Source organism: Ranitomeya imitator, chromosome 4, assembly GCF_032444005.1.
Source record: "Ranitomeya imitator isolate aRanImi1 chromosome 4, aRanImi1.pri, whole genome shotgun sequence".
NCBI classification, from domain to species: Eukaryota; Metazoa; Chordata; class Amphibia; order Anura; family Dendrobatidae; genus Ranitomeya; species Ranitomeya imitator.
Window position 1 is genome coordinate 35,434,738 of NC_091285.1, and position 19,104 is coordinate 35,453,841.

Sequence of the window (19,104 nt, forward strand, 5' to 3'; positions counted from 1 at the left end):
GTACTACAGCAAGAAAACGGAGTAAAAAAATCCCAAAAAACATAGTAGAAAAAATAATTTTTATTAACACAAAAATACAACAAAAGCGTATGACCAATTAAAATTATGCACCACAACAGGTGGTAAATAGAGAGAAAACTCTAGGTATACTGGTGTACATGGGGAGCATTACATGTATCCGGGGGTAAGTATGCTGCTAGCAATGCGGCTGTTACATAGTCATATCATAGTGAGATGATTCCTGCATAATAATTCTGCACACAGTGTATTGAAGATTGTGTTATGTAAATGGAGACTGTTCACCGACTGAACCCACAAAAAAGAAGTGGAACGATCACTATTCAACCATATCATTCACTGTTCTCGTCCTGTATAAAACCTTGTTTGACATCGTTTGCTAGTCGTGACTTACGATCGCCTAGTTTAAAGGGAATCTTTCAGCAGATTTTTACTATGTAATCTGAGAGCAGCATGATGTAGGTGCGGAGTCCCTGATTCCAATGATATATCACTTTCACAAGGCTGTGTTTTGCTGTTTAAATAAAATCAGGAGATTATCACTAGAGGACTAGGCGTCTCGTGCCTCCTGGTCCAACCACTCCCCCACCACTACACAGAAAGCAACCAATCAGTGGTGTGGGCGGGGTTATGCACAGCTCAGCGTTCCCAGCTCTGCTAGATATGCAGCAGAGAAAACTGTGATTCTATCAGGACTGCTGCAGGTAGTAAGCTAAATGATATATCACTGGAATCAGGGTCTCAGCCCCTACATTATGCTGATGTCAGATTATATAGCGAAAACCTGCTGACTGTTTCCCTTTAAGCACATTTGCCAAGCTTTATAGGGATTAGAAAGTGTGGCGGCCAAAATATTTCTTATTTTTAAAGCCACGATCTCCAACTTTTCTCACAAGATCCCCGATACCGTGCCTGGTAGCGTTTCTATGTACAGGGGGGCTAGAGCGATCTCGTATGTAGGTCACCTTTGTGCTGATTTTGGGGCTTTTCCCTTTATCCTTGCTAACCTGTAAGTGACTTTCTGGGGCTATATGATTACATGTAGTGCATGTAGCTATGGTTGTTCCATGTGTGCATCAGTTTCTACGTATCACGGAGCTGTATTGTGATGTATTTGCCCCTCAGGGTGATGGAGACGAGCAGATTCGCCCATTCATCCTGCCTTGTGATCAGTCAGCGACTGCCTTAAACCAAGTGCAAAGGTAGAGGAAGGAGATGGACGGGTCATCCCCATCAGACAGAGAGAGAAAAAGTAAGCATGTGAAACTTCCAGGTCAGTACTGCATGGAAATGGAAAGCAATAGTGGGTTATTTATCACAGCCGATAACTGGGAAAAGAAGGATCGGACATGTTGGGTTTTAATACGCCCGATACATTTTTACATGCAGAATAGTTGTCAGCCAAATAAAATATTTGTCCCACATCTCTCTTAAATGAGTCTGTCAGCCCAAAGTGACACTGTATGCTAGAGACACAGCCTTGTGGGGATTGTAGTCTCTGCAGAAACTGGCATTTGATCAAACATGCTAATTAGTTTGCTCAGTGTACCCTGGGTGTGGCCAAGCATCTCTGTGCTCCGACCACTGATTTTGCCTGTCCCTGCCTACATTACTGGTGATTGGCAGCGCTGTCTTATACAGAGAAAGCTCAGGCGAGCTTGTGCTGTCAATCAGAAGTAAGGGAGGCAGGGACAGCCAAAATCTCTGGGCGGAGCAGAGCACCGAGCCTCTTGGCCACACCCAGGGTGCACCGAGCACCCTAATTGGTATGTTTGATCGACATTCAATATCTACAGAATGGAGGTAGCCATTAGAGCACTACAGGTGTAAGGTCTGCATCCCGTAAAAGGCTATGTGCTTAGTTTATAGAGTCCGTTTAGGATGAAAGACTTCCCTTTAAAGTGTATGGTAGAATTTAAGGGGTTGACGAGTGAAAAGAAGTATCGCACATCCATTGGACAGGTGATAACATTTTGGGGGTTGGGGTCTGACGAATGGGTCACAGAACAGAGCACTTGTGTCCCCATTTGAAAGGAGCGGCAGGGCTCATATGTGGCTACCACTTACTATACTCACGATTGTGCTGCGGACCACTGCGCTGCTCAGCCTGCCCCGGGCAAGTTATCCATGGATATGGATACAGAACTGGTGGGAAACTTCTCTCTCCAATTATCAGGAGAGGAACACACAATGTATAGTAATGCTATGTGTTCCCCTCCTAAAAAAAAAAGTCAGGGGACCACCATTCTCCTCTAAAGTATGATTTGAATATTTCCACTTGAAAAATTATCGTTACTGACAACCTCAAAAAGAAATGTTTAGCCTTTGATTGCTGTCGGGAGAATGCTTGCTCTGCTGATGTTTGCCACCATTTCCCGCCATCTTACAAGTGTTTTCGATGGGGGGAGGGGAGTAGGTCCCTGCCAAACACCTCTTATGGCTTTTATTTTGGGAAAGTCCAGAGTTGCCCAATCTTTTTTTTTTTCTTTCTCTCCCAGCTAGGTCTGTTAGGGAACATCGTGGAGACCCCCATACATTGTACACAGTATATGGGCCCTCTGACGAGGTACCAGCCCACGAGTGTATAGCGAGCAGGGCACAGTAATGGACATGCACAACATTCTGCCATCTTCATCTTGAAATCCTAATAGCGCTTTGCCTCTTATTTCCGTCTCCCATCGTCTCATTCATTTCATGTCAGTAAATGCTTAGAGAGATGAGTCATGGCGTTTCTGCGTCTGCTGCTATTGTCTCCAGGCCATGAAATGGATAAAAAGATCTACATGATACACTGCTGCGTACAAGTCGTCCTCCTGCTCCTCATATTTCACATCCTCCTCCCCTTTGGGAAGTGATTATGTGGCGGTTCTTTACTGCGCCATTATTTCTATATAAGAAATGAAAATTGGATCGGATCCGAAATGACTGGTGGTCAAATTTCTGCCAGCAGAACATTGCTCTCCTATCCCAGATATATGCTGCTCCTGTCTTTGAAGAAATTAATCCTTTTTAACTCTCCTCCAATGATATTGAGATAATAACAATCAGTTTTACTGTAGGCTGTAAAGCAACATGTGTTTATGCCCTGTTATACCGACATCTAGTGGTCAATGCAGAAACTGCAATATTGTATGACTTATTTTTACATGGATGGATATCTTTATTGTAGCGGTGTCATTTTAGACCATGGGTGACTTATAGGCCATGCAGTGCTACATGGGAAATAAAATATGCAAACTACTTCTTCACAGAAAAAGAGAACAGGCTCTATAGTGCCGCCAATTGGATATAGCAATCCTTTAATTCAATATGGACCGTTTAACAAACCTTATCGCATAACTTATGATATAAAGCTAAGCCAGAATCACTATTTGCAGATAGCTGTTTCGGTGATCTTGCACCTCATCAGTGCACAGTAGGAGATGAGTTAGTTGGGTGAGAGGCCCTTTTGATGAGGGGTCTGAGGAGTATAGTTACTTCTAATGAAGACCACTGAGCTGGTGTAGGAAGAAATATAAACTGTACCGCTTAGACCTTTGTCAAAGGCCTCTGGTAACCATGGTTTCACTTTGACCTGATGAGGGGCAAGATCCCTTAAACAGGAGATTCTAGTTTGGCTTTATATCCTAGGTTGTGTGGTAAGAAAGGCTCTGGGGTTCATATCGAGCTACAGGATTTCTATCTCCAATAAGCGAGACTGACCCTGTTCTCTTTCTCTTTGTAGATGCTATATAAATAAGTTTAAACCTTTTTGGATGCCCCTCCCCCAAAAAATAGTCAATAGTATTTTCCAAGAGGAAGAGGACAGGCTTAGCACCACCTATTGGAGTTAGTAAACCTATAGGTTGATATGAACCCCAGAGCCTTACCGCATGATCTAGGGTATAATGCCAAACTAGAATTTCCATTTGCAGACAACTGTTTCGGGGATCTTGCCCCTCATCAGTGCAAAGTATGACACTAGTAGGCTGGGTGAAAGGCTTTTGACTGAGGTCTGAGGCTTATGCCAAGCTGTTCTACGGAGCATCACTTTCCCTATATGTCTCCCTACGGTAGCTTGGTGATTTTTTTTTTTAGGAGAAACTTTACTTCTAAGACCCCTCATCATAGTCCTTTCAGATCCAGCTAACCAGTGTCCTGCTTTGCACCAATGAGGGGCAAGATCCCCAAAACAGCTGTCTGTAAATGGAGATTCTGGTTTGGCTTTATATCCTAGGTCATGTAGTAAGGCTCTGGGGTTGATATTGACTTTTAAGATGAGGCCCAATAGTGAGGGGAGACATCACTTTTTTCCTTTTCATTCCTTGGGCCATGTCACCATTCCTGGTTGGGCCATACATAATATTTGGCCCATAAATAGTGGGGTCACAACTCTCTGTGCCTGCTTGACGTTCTTCTGACTATCCCCTCATCAAACGCCTTCCATCTCTGTTTTGCACTGAGAAACTTTACTCCCTTGATCATAGTCCTTTCATCAAGCTAACCAGTGTTCCGCTTTGCACCGATGAGGGGCAAGATCCCTCAAACAGCTGTCTGCAAATGGAGATTCTGGTTTGGCTTGATATCCTAGGTCATTTGGTAAGGCTCTTGGGTTGATATCGACATATAGGATTGCTACCTCCAATAGGTAGTGCCGGCCTTGTTCTCTTCCTCTTTTAAAATGCTATTTAAATATGATTTTTGAGGGGACATCCGTAAAGATATAAAGCTATCTTAGGTCATCAACATCAGATCAGTGGGGGTGCTGAGCGTCGGACCGCCTACTGATGATATAGGAAGCTTTCCCGCTAATGCAAATTGGCATCGCAGTTAGAACTCAGCAAATTACAGACTGCCGATAAACGGAGAAAATGTCATGTCCCCGAAATATGTTTTGCAGACGCTCAGGAGGATGATGAGACTGACACAGATTGCCTCCCACCCGATCCAGCGCTGAAAGACGTCTTGAGCCTCTCGGATGTAGAGTGTTCACTGTGTATTCGGTGAGTTATCAAGAGATTAAGTAAGGAAATAAAGCAAAATTTCAGTACTTTTGTACAAAGTAGAAAGAATTCTCAGATGTATCCCTGTAGACGAGAGAATATCGACCAATGACAATGAGCAAAAATCTTTGCTGGGTATCGATTTCCTAAGTGTCCGCAAACCCTACAGCTTTTGCTGCTGACTTTCTTCAAGACTTCAGCATCACTTAAAAAAAATAAATAAAGGATATTCACTTCTTATGTCACTTTTGTACATTCCTTGGAGCATTTCCATGCCAGCCTCGTTACATCCCGGGCGCCCTGGGATGATTTTTTGTCTGATGTGTCGCGGAGAGGCCTCCCACAATTTTTGGCCGACCATTCCGACACGTGAATTGCTCTATTCGCTATCATTGAAACGAGGTTTTCACTCGTCCGCAAGAAACAACATATGAATGAGGTCTAATAGTGAGTCGCTTTTTTTCCTTTTCGTTCCCTGCGCCATGTCACCATTCCTGGTTGGGCCATACATAATATTTGTCCCCTAAACATTGGAGTCACATCTTTCTGTGCTTGTGTGACTTTCTTCCAATGACTTCAGTTTGATAATAAGGTTGTTTTTTTTGTTGTTGTTTTTTTAAGGCAGGGTGTGTTTTCTTTTTTCACCTACTCATTGTTTCATGCCCTTTTTATTCTGTCTAAATATGCCTATTAAATAAGTACAGTACAAATCAAAAGTTCTTACACACCTGTTCATGCAATACTTTACCTTGTTCTTAATGGAATGTGCACATTATTGATTCCGACTGAAGGCAGCAAAATCACGAAGGAACACATTTGGGTCCACATGTAAAAGAAACCAGTACAGGGGGGTAATTATGAGGATTCTAAGGTTTAAAACACATTCTGGTTTATTTTACATGTATATTTTTTATTACTTGTTTCCTTATGGTTTTGCTGCCTTCAGCCTGAATTTACAATGTGCAGGTTCAAATAAGAACAAGGTAAATCATTGTATGAACAGGTTTGGCCAGACGTTTGACTAGTTCTGTATGAAAATAAAAGCATCATACCGAACATGTCTGCATTTTACAAGCAATGGTGTGATTTGCAGCATTTCTAGGGTTAATAGAATGAAGTCCTTTTACATTCCGGTCCCATTATATTTACACGATGTTCTCTGCCGCGTCTATAGAGCAGCAGGACAGTCCTCCAGTCTATTTACGGGCACATTTAGTAGGATTTGGCATGTTTCCCTGGAAACTGAACAGAAAATAAACAGCCGGAGCAGTAATTTCTCTTATACATAACCTTGCTGCCCGAGTGCCTCTGTTAATGCACTGGAGAGCTGTCAGCCTCCCCTGGCAGAAGCCCTGAGTACATCAGTAAAGTCAGAGGTTTAGTAACCCATTCCCGACATAGACCATAATAGTGTAGGTGAATGGTGCAGGTTCAGGAGTTGAACCTGCTCCATAAATGATGGCTCCCAGCTGTGTTATACACTCACTGAAAGAAGTTATGTCGCTTATCCATGTTATGTAAATAAAAGCTTATAACCTGACGTTAAATTCATCCATTGGTTATTTAAATTATTAGTTTGAAATCTGAAACCCTCTGAAATGTGGTTTAGGTTAAGAAAATAAATTGGCATCAATGCAGAAATATTAATCAGTTAATGGACACAGAATGGTCAGATTTTGGCAAGACAAAAGTTTTGTCGCCCACAGAAAGTAATGTGATATTCAAGCAATTAACTTAAAATACAAATGTGTGTTGCATAACATTGGTGAATGAAGTTGTGGTTCTATTAGAGTCATATTTAATATTTTGTGTGACTTCCATGAGCTTGAAGGACTGCATCCATGCGGTTCAACAATGATTCATGCAATTTATTAATGAAGACATCAGGAATAGCAAAGAATGCAGTCTTACGTGCCTCCCAGAGTACATCTAGATTCTTTGGTTTTGTCTTCCAAGCTTCCTCTTTCATCCTACCCCAAACATGCTCAATGATGTTCAGGTCTGGTGACCGGGCTGGCCAGTCCTTGAGCACCTTGATATTTTTTGACTGGAGGAACTTTGTTGTAGAGATGGAGCACCATCCTGCTGCAGAATTTGACCCCTTTTATGATTTGGAATATAAGAGGTAGCTAATACTTCAGATATTTTAGGCTATTGATATTGCCTTCCACCTTGCAAATGTTTCGCACACCCCCATACTGAATATAACCCAAGACCATGATATTTCCACCACCAAATGTAACTGTTTTCTGTGTGTATTTTGGATCCACAAGGGCTCCAGTTGGTCTCCTGCAGTATTTGCGGCGGCTGTGGTGTAATTCTACTGAAGATTCATCAGAGAAATCCACCTTCTGCCACTTTTCCAGCATCCATCTGTTTAGCAGGCTGTGGGACTTTGCAAATGCAACACTGTTTTTTATTTGCCTTTTGTTTAGTGCTGGCTTCTGGGCACTGATTCCACCATGGGGGCCATTTTGAGACAGAATAGTACAAACTGTTCTAGTTGACACAGGGACTTGAGGTGACCAGGCCTGTTGGAGCTCTGCTGCAGTCGAAGAGGGGCTTGCTTTGGATTTTCTAACTAGCAAACATTCCTCCTGAGCATTGTCTTGCGGGGTCTGCCGGACCAGGGCTTGTCAAACACATCTCCAGTCTCTTCAAATCTTTTTTTAATTCTTTGTACTTGACGCTGAGACACATTAAAGGTTCCAGCCACCTCTGCAGTGGATCTGGTCTTCAGCCTCTTGATAATCCAGGCTTTGGTCGCAGGGTGGATTTTTGGCATGTTGTCAGAGCTCAAGTTGCAGTTCAAGTGAAGGTCTGGGGTGCTGGGTTTCTTTTTATACACACACACTAATTAACCGATCATTTACTGAGCACAGGTGAGGATGTAAACTAGGATTGGGTGCATTATATGACTAGGCGACAAAACTTTTGTCTTGCCAAAATCTGACCATTCTGTGTCCATTAACTGATCAGTATATTTCTGCATTGATGCCAATTTATTTCCTTAACCTGAGGGTTTCAGCTTTCAAAAGAATAATTTATACAACCAATGGATGAATTTAACGTCAGGTTATGAGCTTTTATTTACATAACATGGATAAGCGACATAACTTCTGTCAGGGAGTGTACAGCCAGCACCTGCCTCTAACAGCAGTAATCAGAGCTAGCTCCGATCACTGAGGGTTAAAACCTTATATGACACTGTGAAACATTAGCAGTTGCTTTTAACTGGAGATGACCGAGTGAATTGTCCATTCAGGTACTCATCGCCTTCGAGACGCAATCGTAGTATCAGGATGATTTGGGTGGGCTTCTTAAATGGGTGTTCCAGTTTCAGAAACACCCTGTCCACCACCTACAGTTTTGTTTTAAGAAAATCAAAGTGCGCCTTACTCATCCTCCCCTGGTCCAGCATTGAGTCTTCGTCATCTGTTATTGTCTGCAGCCAATCAATGAGCTCAGTGGCTCTAAACGCCTTATCCTGTCAACTTGACAGAGCCCTTGAACTCACCGATTGCCTGCTGAGAAAAAGACACCTGGAGCAGCAGTGTAGACTCAATGCTGGACCAGGGGAGGGTGGGTAAAAGATATATATATATATATATCTATATATATATATATATATATATATTGCAATACTATAGTACAAGCGATCAAATGGCTACAGGTTCAAGTTCCCTATAATGATTGAAAAGAAAGTTCAAAAAGAATTTAACAAGTTTTTAAAAATAAATGAAAAAATACAAGTACAAAAAGTGCGATTCGTCCCCTTTCTCCCCCCAAAAAATAAAAATTCCAATCTATCAATGTGTAAAACTATTTGTAAAAACCCAAAAAGTAAAAATAAAGAAAAAATATGGAGGTTCCTGAATTGCTGTTTTTCAGTGTTCAGATTTTGCCAAAAATATGCAATGAAAAACTATCAAAATGTTGCATGTACCTTTTTTTGTTTTGGTCTTATTTGTGTTTTTTTGCCCCTTCGCAGGATGTTTTTGGAGCCGGTGACCACCCCTTGTGGACACACCTTCTGTAGGGAATGCCTGGAGCGGTGCATGGACCACCAGCCATACTGCCCATTATGCAAGCAGTGCTTGCGGGAGGTATCATGGACATTTGTCTTCGGTGTTCATCTCATCCTACCTGCTCTGTACCCTCTGTTAATAATTGTGTAATGGTCTCCTTCGCAGTATCTGAGTGCGGGGTCTTATCCCATCACTGCTGTCCTGCAGGATCTCATGACCACCATATTCCCTTCGGAAATGGCTGACCGGAAGCAGGTTCACCTTACCGAAATTGCTGAAATGTCCAAGTAAGTCTTTCGCTATGGTCAATAAAGAAATAGCACACCGTCCAAAGCCTCGAGACTAGTAGTTCTTAAAAGAGTTAGACAATTTTTTTTTTACATATTTTATTTTACAAAAGTAAAAAATATCCACTTTGTATTATATTTTTTTCTGGATCGGTCGAGGATCTTCCTACCCAAACTCGACAGCTTAAATGCTTATCACGTTGCTTAAAGGGAATCTGTCAGTAGGTTTTTGCTACCTCATAAAAGAGAGCAATATAATGTAGGCAAAGCCAAACTGAATTCAGTGATGTATCACTTAGTTTACTGGGTGCAGCCGTTCTCACACAATCAGAATTTTTAGATTTAGCATGCAGCAGAGCTGAGAAAGCTAACCCCACCCCTCCCTGCTCTATATGTACAATGTCTATTGACAGTGAGCTGCTTATCACAGGAGGGGGTGGAGTCAAACTAACATGCAGACTAGCATGCTGCTGTAATCCAGACAGTGATAATCACCAGGTGATAAAACCTTAGGTTTATGTAAACATGTGATACAGATAGTTGAAATCTGTGTTTTAAACCCTACGTCATGCAGATTACATGTCAAAATCCTGCTGACAGATTCCCTTAAATTCTTGTGTGGAGGCCAGCGTCTGGTCCGAAAATTACGCTCTGTAGAAGGATCTGGATGTGATTAAAGGATCTTGTGGTTGTTTTTAGAGAACTGATCGGTCAATGTGAAGTGTGGGAATCAACATCGCTTCACTATAGTATAGTGAACCCCTTTAACCACCTTTCGGGATAATTTTGTTTTTCATTTAAATGCATTTGGGGCTAAAAAAAAAGATTTTGCCATACGTCTGTATTGCACTGTCCATTGTTGGCTGCAGAATGAGTTAACGGATAATCAATCAGTGAGCTTGTCCTGCCAGTCTGTTGGGAGAGCTTGTAACTCTTTTATCTGTCTTTTTTTCTTGTCTCCTCTGCTGATTTATGACCACAGACCACATGAAAGTTGAACGTGCAAACAAAGAGCCCGTGAAAGCCAAACGGTGCCACATTTTTAATAAAACCCTATTAAAAAAATATTTTTAACTCCAAATACATACATTTTAAGTGAGAAAAAAAGTGCCCCAAAAGTAGATAACTGCTTTAGGACTGCCCATAGACTTTCAACGTCCTGCTCCAACTACATTGACGTTCTAAGTCATCAATGAATAATAGCGAAGCTGCATCTGGTCGAGTAACTGCGGGAGTGGGGATGCGGCTGACGGAGACAGACAAAATATGCATAGAGAAGGCAGAGACGGTTTATTACCATCTCTGCCGTCTCGATCACTATACACAGCGCTTCAAGGGACTCTGTCACCTGAATTTGGCGGGACTGGTTTTGGGTCATATGGGCGGAGTTTTCGGGTGTTTAATTCACCCTTTCCTTACCCGCTGGCTGAATGCGCAAAGCAATCTTGCCTTGTGCAGGCGTATACTATGGAGGACAGAGAATGAACGTCAATCCAATATTGCAGCCAGCATGCAGCCAGCGGGTAAGGAAAGGGTGAATCAAACACCCAAAAACTCCGCCCATATGACCCAAAACCAGTCCCGCCAAATTCAGGTGACAGGTTCCCTTTCAGTCATGGGCTTGTCATATTGTTTTTTTTTATCAGATAGATTTTTATTATCCGCAAAGAATAAACAATCAGAATATTTCTCATGGCAATGTTTCATTAAACATTTACAGATAACTTTTTCCCCCCCGACCCAGAGCCCCCCCACCCTGCCCAACCCGAGACCTCAGCCAGAGCCACCCCACTTCCCATCATCATACAACCATTTGAATAAACATCCGTTATATTTCCATTGAATACTAGGTTCCCTATATGGGCTTGTCATATTGTTGACGCCCACGCACTCTGGTGTTTCGGGGTGCGCCGACATCGTGAATCTGCTCTAAAATCCCATGCTTGCGCAGTGTCGAGTGGCTCCTCGCGCATGCGCACTGAATCTAGGTGTACGTACCCAGCTTCATTGACTGTGTGCGCATGCTCCGGGGTTGCATAGGGGTGGCGCTTGATTTTTGCTCAGTCACGTGTTTGTCATATTGTTGATGCCCACTCACTCTAGTGTTTCGGGGTCCTCCAACGCCGTGAATCTGCTCTAAAATCCCATACTTGTGCAGTGTCGAGTGGCTCCTCGCGCATGCACACTGAATCTAGGTGTTCGTACCCAGCTTCATTGACTGTGTGCGCATGCTCCGGAGTTGCATAGGGGTGGCGCTTCATTTTCGCTCAGTCATGTGTTTGTCATATTGTTGACGCCCACGCACTCTGATTGGTGTTTCGGGGTGCGCCGACGTCGTGAAACTGCTCTGAAATCCCGCTCTTGCACAGTGTCTAGCGGCTCCCCGTGCATGCGCACTGAATAGGTGTACGTACCCAGCTTCATTGACTGCTGCTAATCACAGGCCCTGTGAGCATGCTTGTCAGTGCGCATGCCGCGGGGAACCGCTCGACACTGTGCAAGCGCGGGATTTTAGAACAGATTCCCGTGATTTCAGCGCATCTTGGAACATCAGTCGGAGTGCGTAGGCGTTGACAATATGACAATCCCGTGACTGAAATAAAATGAAGTCCCACCCCTATGACTGAATGAGAAGGTACAATATAAAGTGATTTTTGGAGATTATTACGGCGCCGTTTGGGTTGAACACAATGTGTTAGTGATACTCACCACATCACTAAGGACACAATGGGGACAGTTTGTTGCTAATAATGACGTGACAGGTTCCCTTTAAGCCGGTTTTACACGACTGATGATCATTGTCCAAGTATGGACTGCTAGGTCCTGACTCTTCACCTTCTCTACAGGTTTATATAAGGCCGGTGAGTTCGGGATAGGAACCCTACGGCCGCTTCTGATATCACAGTCCATATGCAAAATATGGAAATTTGCAGAAATGAAAACCCGCAGCCGCCACATATCAAGCCATTGTGTCTCGAGCTGCGCCTTCCGTCTCGAAAATGAATGAGACATTCAGGTTGAAGAAAAGATAATTACTATAGCGAGAGCAGCTTCGCGGGATAACAGAGATCACGAATTGTGGGCCCCTCCGTAATTACTCTGATATAGAGCCTCGGCAGGTGGAATTAGAAATTTGCCCTTAGATATTCTGCCGTAATTAATGTGCTCGTCCTGACCTTCGAGGCCAGAAAATGAGGATTCCTCCACCTGTATGTAATTTGTTTCCCTCTGAAGTCTGCAGATTGGGCTCGTCACCGGCTCAGCGGAGATCAAAGGTCTTTTCGGCACAGGGTGCTATAGCTACAGGCGGTACAGATGTCTTCTCCCCATTAGGAGACGCTGCAGACAATCAGGAATTTGCTTCTATTTTTCCAGTACAAGTTTTTAATGTAAAGTGGATTGTGATTGGTAGCTGCATTTCGTATCTAAATTATATTAATATATTTGATATCACCGGGTAGTAGCTGACAGGGTCATTTATCAAGCCCGATGGAGTCACATGTGCCAAATTCATCAAAAGGCACCCCTCATGCTACGTTTGGCACATCTTTTGGGCAGTCCGTGCTCCTGAGTCAGAAACTTTACCCTTCTGTAATTTTCTCCTTTTTATAGCGAATCTGTCAGTCATCTCTAAGCTGCACCCCTCTTGCCAAGCTCCACCCATTATTTTTTTTTATTATGTGAAATGTGCCCATTATTTATTTTTTATTTTAATTTATTTTATTTGTGTTAAATGTGCCCATTATTTATTTATTTTATTTTTATTTATTTTATTTATGTTAAATGTGCCCATTATTTATTTTATTTTTATTTGTGTTAAATGTGCCCATTATTTATTTTATTTTTATTTTTTTATTTGTGTTAAATGTGCCCATTATTTATTTATTTTATTTTTATTTATTTTATTTATGTTAAATGTGGCCATTATTTTTTTTTATTATTTTTTTATTTGTGTTAAATGTGCCCATTATTTATTTTATTTTTATTTGTGTTAAATGTGCCTATTTATTTATTTTATTTTTATTTTTTTATTTATTTTACATGTGCCCATTAATTTTTTTTTAATTTTATTTATTTGTGTTAAATGTGCCCATTTATTTATTTAATTTTTATTTATTTTCTTTGTATTAAATGTGCTTATTTAGCAACTTTTCTGCCCCAGTTTTCTGGTGTAAAATGTGTGATGAATTCCCTTTCTGAATCTATTACTTCTAATGTCAGATGTACCATTTGGGCAAACTGGTCTTCTGCCTAGGGCCACCTCTGCAGGAAAACGCACTTTTTTTTGTAAACCCTGATAGAATGATTGAGTTTGTTTTGTCACATAATGCAGAATATTGGTATCAGGTGGAAGGGTTTGTCACACCCACAACATTTTTACATGAGATGAATAAATGTATGATCGCTGGAAGAACGGGGCCGGTGTGCCCGGTTTAAATGGAAGAGTACTATGCATTCATCAAAGCCGCTCATTTCGCAAAGGGACGTTGAGATCCCCCATTCTAAGATTCTAATTTTTCACAGCTATCATGTTCAGGGCTGTAAAGTCGGAGTCGTGAAGTCGGAGTCAGAGCCCATTTTGGTGGAGTCGGAGTCAGTGTCGGTGTCATGGAAATTGAGGAGTCGGAGTCAGAGGTTTAGTTTACCGACTTCTCAGCCCTGATCATGTTGGTACTGTTCTCCTGAATCCGGCGTCATCTTTCTTTTGTTCCTGCGCCTCTCTGTTCCTGAGCTATGGCCTCCTTTTCTTTGTATGTAAATATAGTCTTGTAAGCCAAGGGGGCAGGATCTTCATGTTGACGCCCACAAAGAGGTGATCACCACACCCATTTGACCAACAAGATTAGATTTTATACAAAGGGAAGATTGGGCCATATCTCCGGAACAGAGAGACACAGGAACAGAAGAAAAACGACATCGGAATCGGGAGAAGAGCGACATTCACATCATGGAAAAAAAAAATTCATCTTTAAGTCACGGGTCCTCTTTAAAGGGGTTGTCCACTAGTGAATACCGCTAGTGTACGAGATAAAATAAAACAAAGCATACTTGCTTACTTCATTGGATCAGCTTTGAGCTCTGTATCTTCTTGTACTCGGAGGATAGGAGCAGTGCTGTATTATTCTTTTAGGATATGTTGTGGGCAAAATGAGTTTTCCATTAGTGGACAATCCCTTTAAAACCATACAAGTAATAGGGATTAGAGCTGTAAAACTATAAATAAAATTCATTCCAGATATAGATTTTCGAGTTACTATCTTCCATAAAATATACTTCCGGTCATAAGTGACTGGATGATGTGGTGTTTCATGAAGGAAGCTCTCGCCACAGTCCACAATGTCTAACTCCACATAAAAGTTACTGACCTATTGTTCTTTACGGTTGGTTTCAGTCTGGTTAGTAACGTGCCAATCTTCGTGTGCACCGTGGCCTTCCCCGGAGTCGCCTGTCCTCTCCATGTGTTCGAACCACGTTATCGCCTTATGATGCGCCGCTGCCTCGAAGCTGGGACTAAGAGCTTTGGGATGTGTTTATATGAAAGCGGAAAAAGGTACTGATCGGCAATCCTACATGTCCTAGGTGTATTCTTCCAAAGCTTCACATCATTCTGTACCGCTGTACATTAACCCAAACAATACCAATATCTATAAAATTGTTTGTACTTAAGAGGCAAGTGGAGTATATGAACATCCAAGTAGTCATCACGTTTGAGGAGCACCTTGGCCAGTAGCCCTCACATTGATGAAAAGGTTTCCTTGCGAGTTCCTGGATACTGCATTGTGTGATGTCACCATATAGCTATGGACAGTAGCACAGACCCAAAAACATCCAACGTGTTTCAGGAAAGCAGGGTTTTTTTCCTTGAGTGTAGTATAGACCCCTCTTCAATTCGGTTCCAGAAATAGAGAGAGATGTTTTATGTAGTCAGAACTATATCTGGAGGATCTGTCCTTTTTTATAAAATTACATAGACAATGTATAGAATGGAATGAGTGCTGGGTAATAATGTATGTTCCCTGTGTTGGCGCAGTCGAAAAATTAAATGCTCACTCCCATATTTTCCACAGATAATAGCTGGTCGCTGGGTGGACTGCATCAGGAGACTGTGATCAGTTTGTCACAAAGTAGGCATTATGCAAAGCGTAGAACCGCTTTAAAGAGAACCTGTCACTTGCCATACATATGTCATTTTTTTTATCTGGCATAAAAGCCGCTGTTCTCCTGAATCCGGCGTTGTTTTTCTTTTGCTCCTGCGCCTCTCCGTTCCTGAGATATGGCCCCTTTTTCCCTGTATGTAAATTTAGTGGTTGCAACTCTTTTTAAGGACCACGCCCACTTAGTTGAAAAGACTAGATTTACATACGGGGAAGAATGGGCCATATCTCAGGAACGGAGAGGCACAGGACCAAAAGAAAAACAAAGTCGGCTTCAGGAGAACAGCGGCTTTTGTTCCAGATAAAAAAATGACATATGCATGGCAAGTGACTAGTCCTCTTTAAAGGTGTTCTACGCTTTGGATAATGCCTACTTTGTGACAAACTGATCACAAAATCTCCTGATGCAGTCCACCCAGCGACCAGCTATTATCTGTGGAAAACAAATTTGGGAGCATTCAAATTTTCTACCTCACCAACACAGGGAACATAAAGTATTTACACTAGGTAAAACAAATCATATATTTCCGCCAAGTGACAGGTCCTTTTTAATTTTTCACTGTCTGCTATTGATCCTTCATCCATGATTTTTGGTTTGTGCAGCTTTGCAGACTACGGGTGTATGCTGGAGATCCAGCACTTGGACTATTTACCCGACGGTCGGTCATTGGTGGAGACAGAAGGGAGAAGACGTTTCCGGGTACTTGAAAGGGGCCTGTTAGATGGATATCACAAAGCGGAGATAGAGTACCTTGCGGACAAGAAGCTGGAGGGCGAGGAATTGCAGGAAGTACAAGGATTACACGACATGGTGTATCAGCAGATGGAGGAATGCTTCTCCCAGCACATCGGAAGCCTTCCACGTCGCATCTTCATGCATCATGCCAGTCCACCTCCCAAAGAGGATGACATACAGGTCAGTGCTCACAGCAAGGACAGCCCACCTCCCAAAGAGGATGACATACAGGTCAGTGCTCACAGCAAGGACAGCCCACCTCCCAAAAAGGGTGACATATAGGTCAGTGCTCACAGCAAGGACAGCCCACCTCCCAAAGAGGATGACATACAGGTCAGTGCTCACAGCAAGGACAGCCCACCTCCCAAAAAGGGTGACATATAGGTCAGTGCTCACAGCAAGGACAGCCCACCTCCCAAAGAGGATGACATACAGGTCAGTACTTACGGTAAGGACAGCCCCCCTCCCAAAGAGGATGACATACAGGTCAGTGCTCACGGCAAGGACAGCCCACCTCCCAAAGAGGATGACATACAGGTCAGAGCTCATGGCAAGGACAGCCCCCCTCCCAAAGAGGATGACATACAGGTCAGTGCTCACAGCAAGGACAGCCCCCCTCCCAAAGAGGATGACATACAGGTCAGTACTTACGGTAAGGACAGCCCACCTCCCAAAGAGTATGACATATAGGTTAGTGCTCACGGCAAGGACAGCCCACCTCCCAAAGAGGATGACATACAGGTTAGTGCTCATGGTAAGGACAGCCCACCTCTCAAAGAATATGACATACAGGTCAGCGCTCAGGGCAAGGACAGCCCACCTCTCAAACAGGATGACATACAGGTCAGTGCTCATGGCAAGGACAGCCCACCTCTCAAACAGGATGACATACAGGTCAGTGCTCATGGCAAGGACAGCCCACCTCTCAAAGAGGATGACATACAGGTCAGTGCTCATGGCAAAGACAGCCCACCTCTCAAACAGGATGACATACAGGTTAGTGCTCACGGCAAGGACAGCCCACCTCCCAAAGAGGATGACATACAGGTTAGTGCTCACGGCAAGGACAGCCCACCTCCCAAAGAGTATGACATACAGGTCAGTGCTCAGGGCAAGGACAGCCCACCTCTCAAAGAGGATGACATACAGGTTAGTGCTCACGGCAAGGACAGCCCTCCTCTCAATGAGTATGACATACAGGTCAGTGCTCAGGGCAAGGACAGCCCACCTCTCAAAGAGTATGACGTACAAGTCAGTGCTCATGGAAAGGACAGCCTACCTCTCAAAGAGGATGACATACAGGTCAGTGCTCATGGCAAGGACAGCCCCCCTCAAAGAGGATGACATACAGGTCAGTACTCACGGTAAGGACAGCCCACCTCTCAAAGAGGATGACGTACAGGTCAGTGCTCACGACAAGGACTGCAGGATAAATGGTACAGTGTTATGGTGATCATGCTCAAAAGAAGTCAGTTGTGCTGATCACATACAGAGTCCACTTGATGGAGTCCTGCGCCATGAAAAGGGAGCCTGTTGGGACAGTTTTACTACTGCACTTAGTAGTATGGCGGTATTAATAAAATTATGCCAGTGCTAGGAAAGCAAGCTTCAAACCAGCTTAGCAATGAAGTGCATTTGGGGTGTGTCAATGCATTCTCAGTACATCTTTGACATCTTTGTACTCCCATGGGAGATCTTCATCCATACCGGCTGTATACTACAATACTGGAACATTGCAAGGTATCGTACAAGCGATGGTCACAGGTTAAAGTCTCCTCGGTGGATTAAAAAATAAGTAAAAGTTAAGTAGTAAAAAAAAGTAAAACGCATTTGTTATCGCTGCACACTTACAAGTCTGCTTTGTTGAAAAATGGCGATTCTCGGTCATTTCATATTCTGGAAAAAAAATAGGGAAAAAAACACATTGTACCAATAAAACAATGCAAAACCTCAAGCTCCATCAATGGAAAAATAACAGTCCTCCCAAAAATGGTGACATAAACCCAATTTATATTTTTCAAGCTAACAGGGATATTCCCATCTCCAAGATCCTAACCCAATAATATTAGCAAATATCTCAAATTAGAAATGTAGTATAGTTCTTCTGATTCGCTATGTCTCTTTCCTCATGTGCAGGCATTTCAGGACCAGGGGTATCCATGTCTATGACCACTGATGTAGTGACCAATAGCTAGTGGTCGTAACCATAGATACCTAAGGTCCTGCAATGCCTGCACATGAGAACAGAGACATAGCGAATCAGAAGAACTATACTACATTTCTTATTGGAGGTATTTGCTAATATTATTATGATTACACATACTACATATTGGGATAGGATATTGGAGACGGAAATACCCCTTTAAGAGTTTTTTTTACCGCTTAACATAAAAAAAACTATAAATTGTTCTGACTTGGGGAATTATGATCTCAGGTAATTTGGAAGCCGTGAAAAATTAAACCCAAAAACTGCAATGGACTTTGCCTTCCACCTTCTTTTTTTGTTCGTACCACTTTTATGTATGTCCTGCTGTAACCCGAGCTCGGGGGCTGGCGGAGATGTGGGTGAGACGTGCTCAGAATCCGATCTGCCTTGCTTCAATTCTTCGCTCGCACATTTGTGCTCCTGCATCCAAGTTTATTCTCAGCCTCTGATAATCACACACTGATCTCGCTCCACGTTTTATTACCGTCCCACATGTTCTCCGCAGGTACAGCAGCGATCGTTAAGCCGCACACAGCGTCCGCCGCGCTGCGCGCTAATCTCATCCTGCTATACACAGTCGTAAAAAAAAAGTAGATGGCGGAATGTTTCCTGTCCTGTCACTCTCCCCCCAAAAAATACAAGTCTGATTTATTCCTAAAACGAGATCCTCACACACAGGAAACGCACATTTG

The 19,104-nt window shown here is 42.9% G+C and overlaps 1 protein-coding gene across 1 annotated transcript in view; it reads left to right on the forward strand.

Moving 5' to 3' along the window:
- LOC138674437 (LON peptidase N-terminal domain and RING finger protein 1-like) overlaps positions 1-19,104 on the forward strand; it is a 54,214-nt gene that overhangs the window by 24,447 nt on the left and 10,663 nt on the right. The window contains exons 5-10 of the mRNA XM_069762279.1: positions 1,225-1,291; positions 4,898-5,000; positions 8,992-9,106; positions 9,194-9,315; positions 14,708-14,866; positions 16,074-16,386. Of these exons, the coding sequence (XP_069618380.1) occupies positions 1,225-1,291; positions 4,898-5,000; positions 8,992-9,106; positions 9,194-9,315; positions 14,708-14,866; positions 16,074-16,386 (879 nt within the window). The remainder of the gene's footprint in view (positions 1-1,224; positions 1,292-4,897; positions 5,001-8,991; positions 9,107-9,193; positions 9,316-14,707; positions 14,867-16,073; positions 16,387-19,104) is intronic.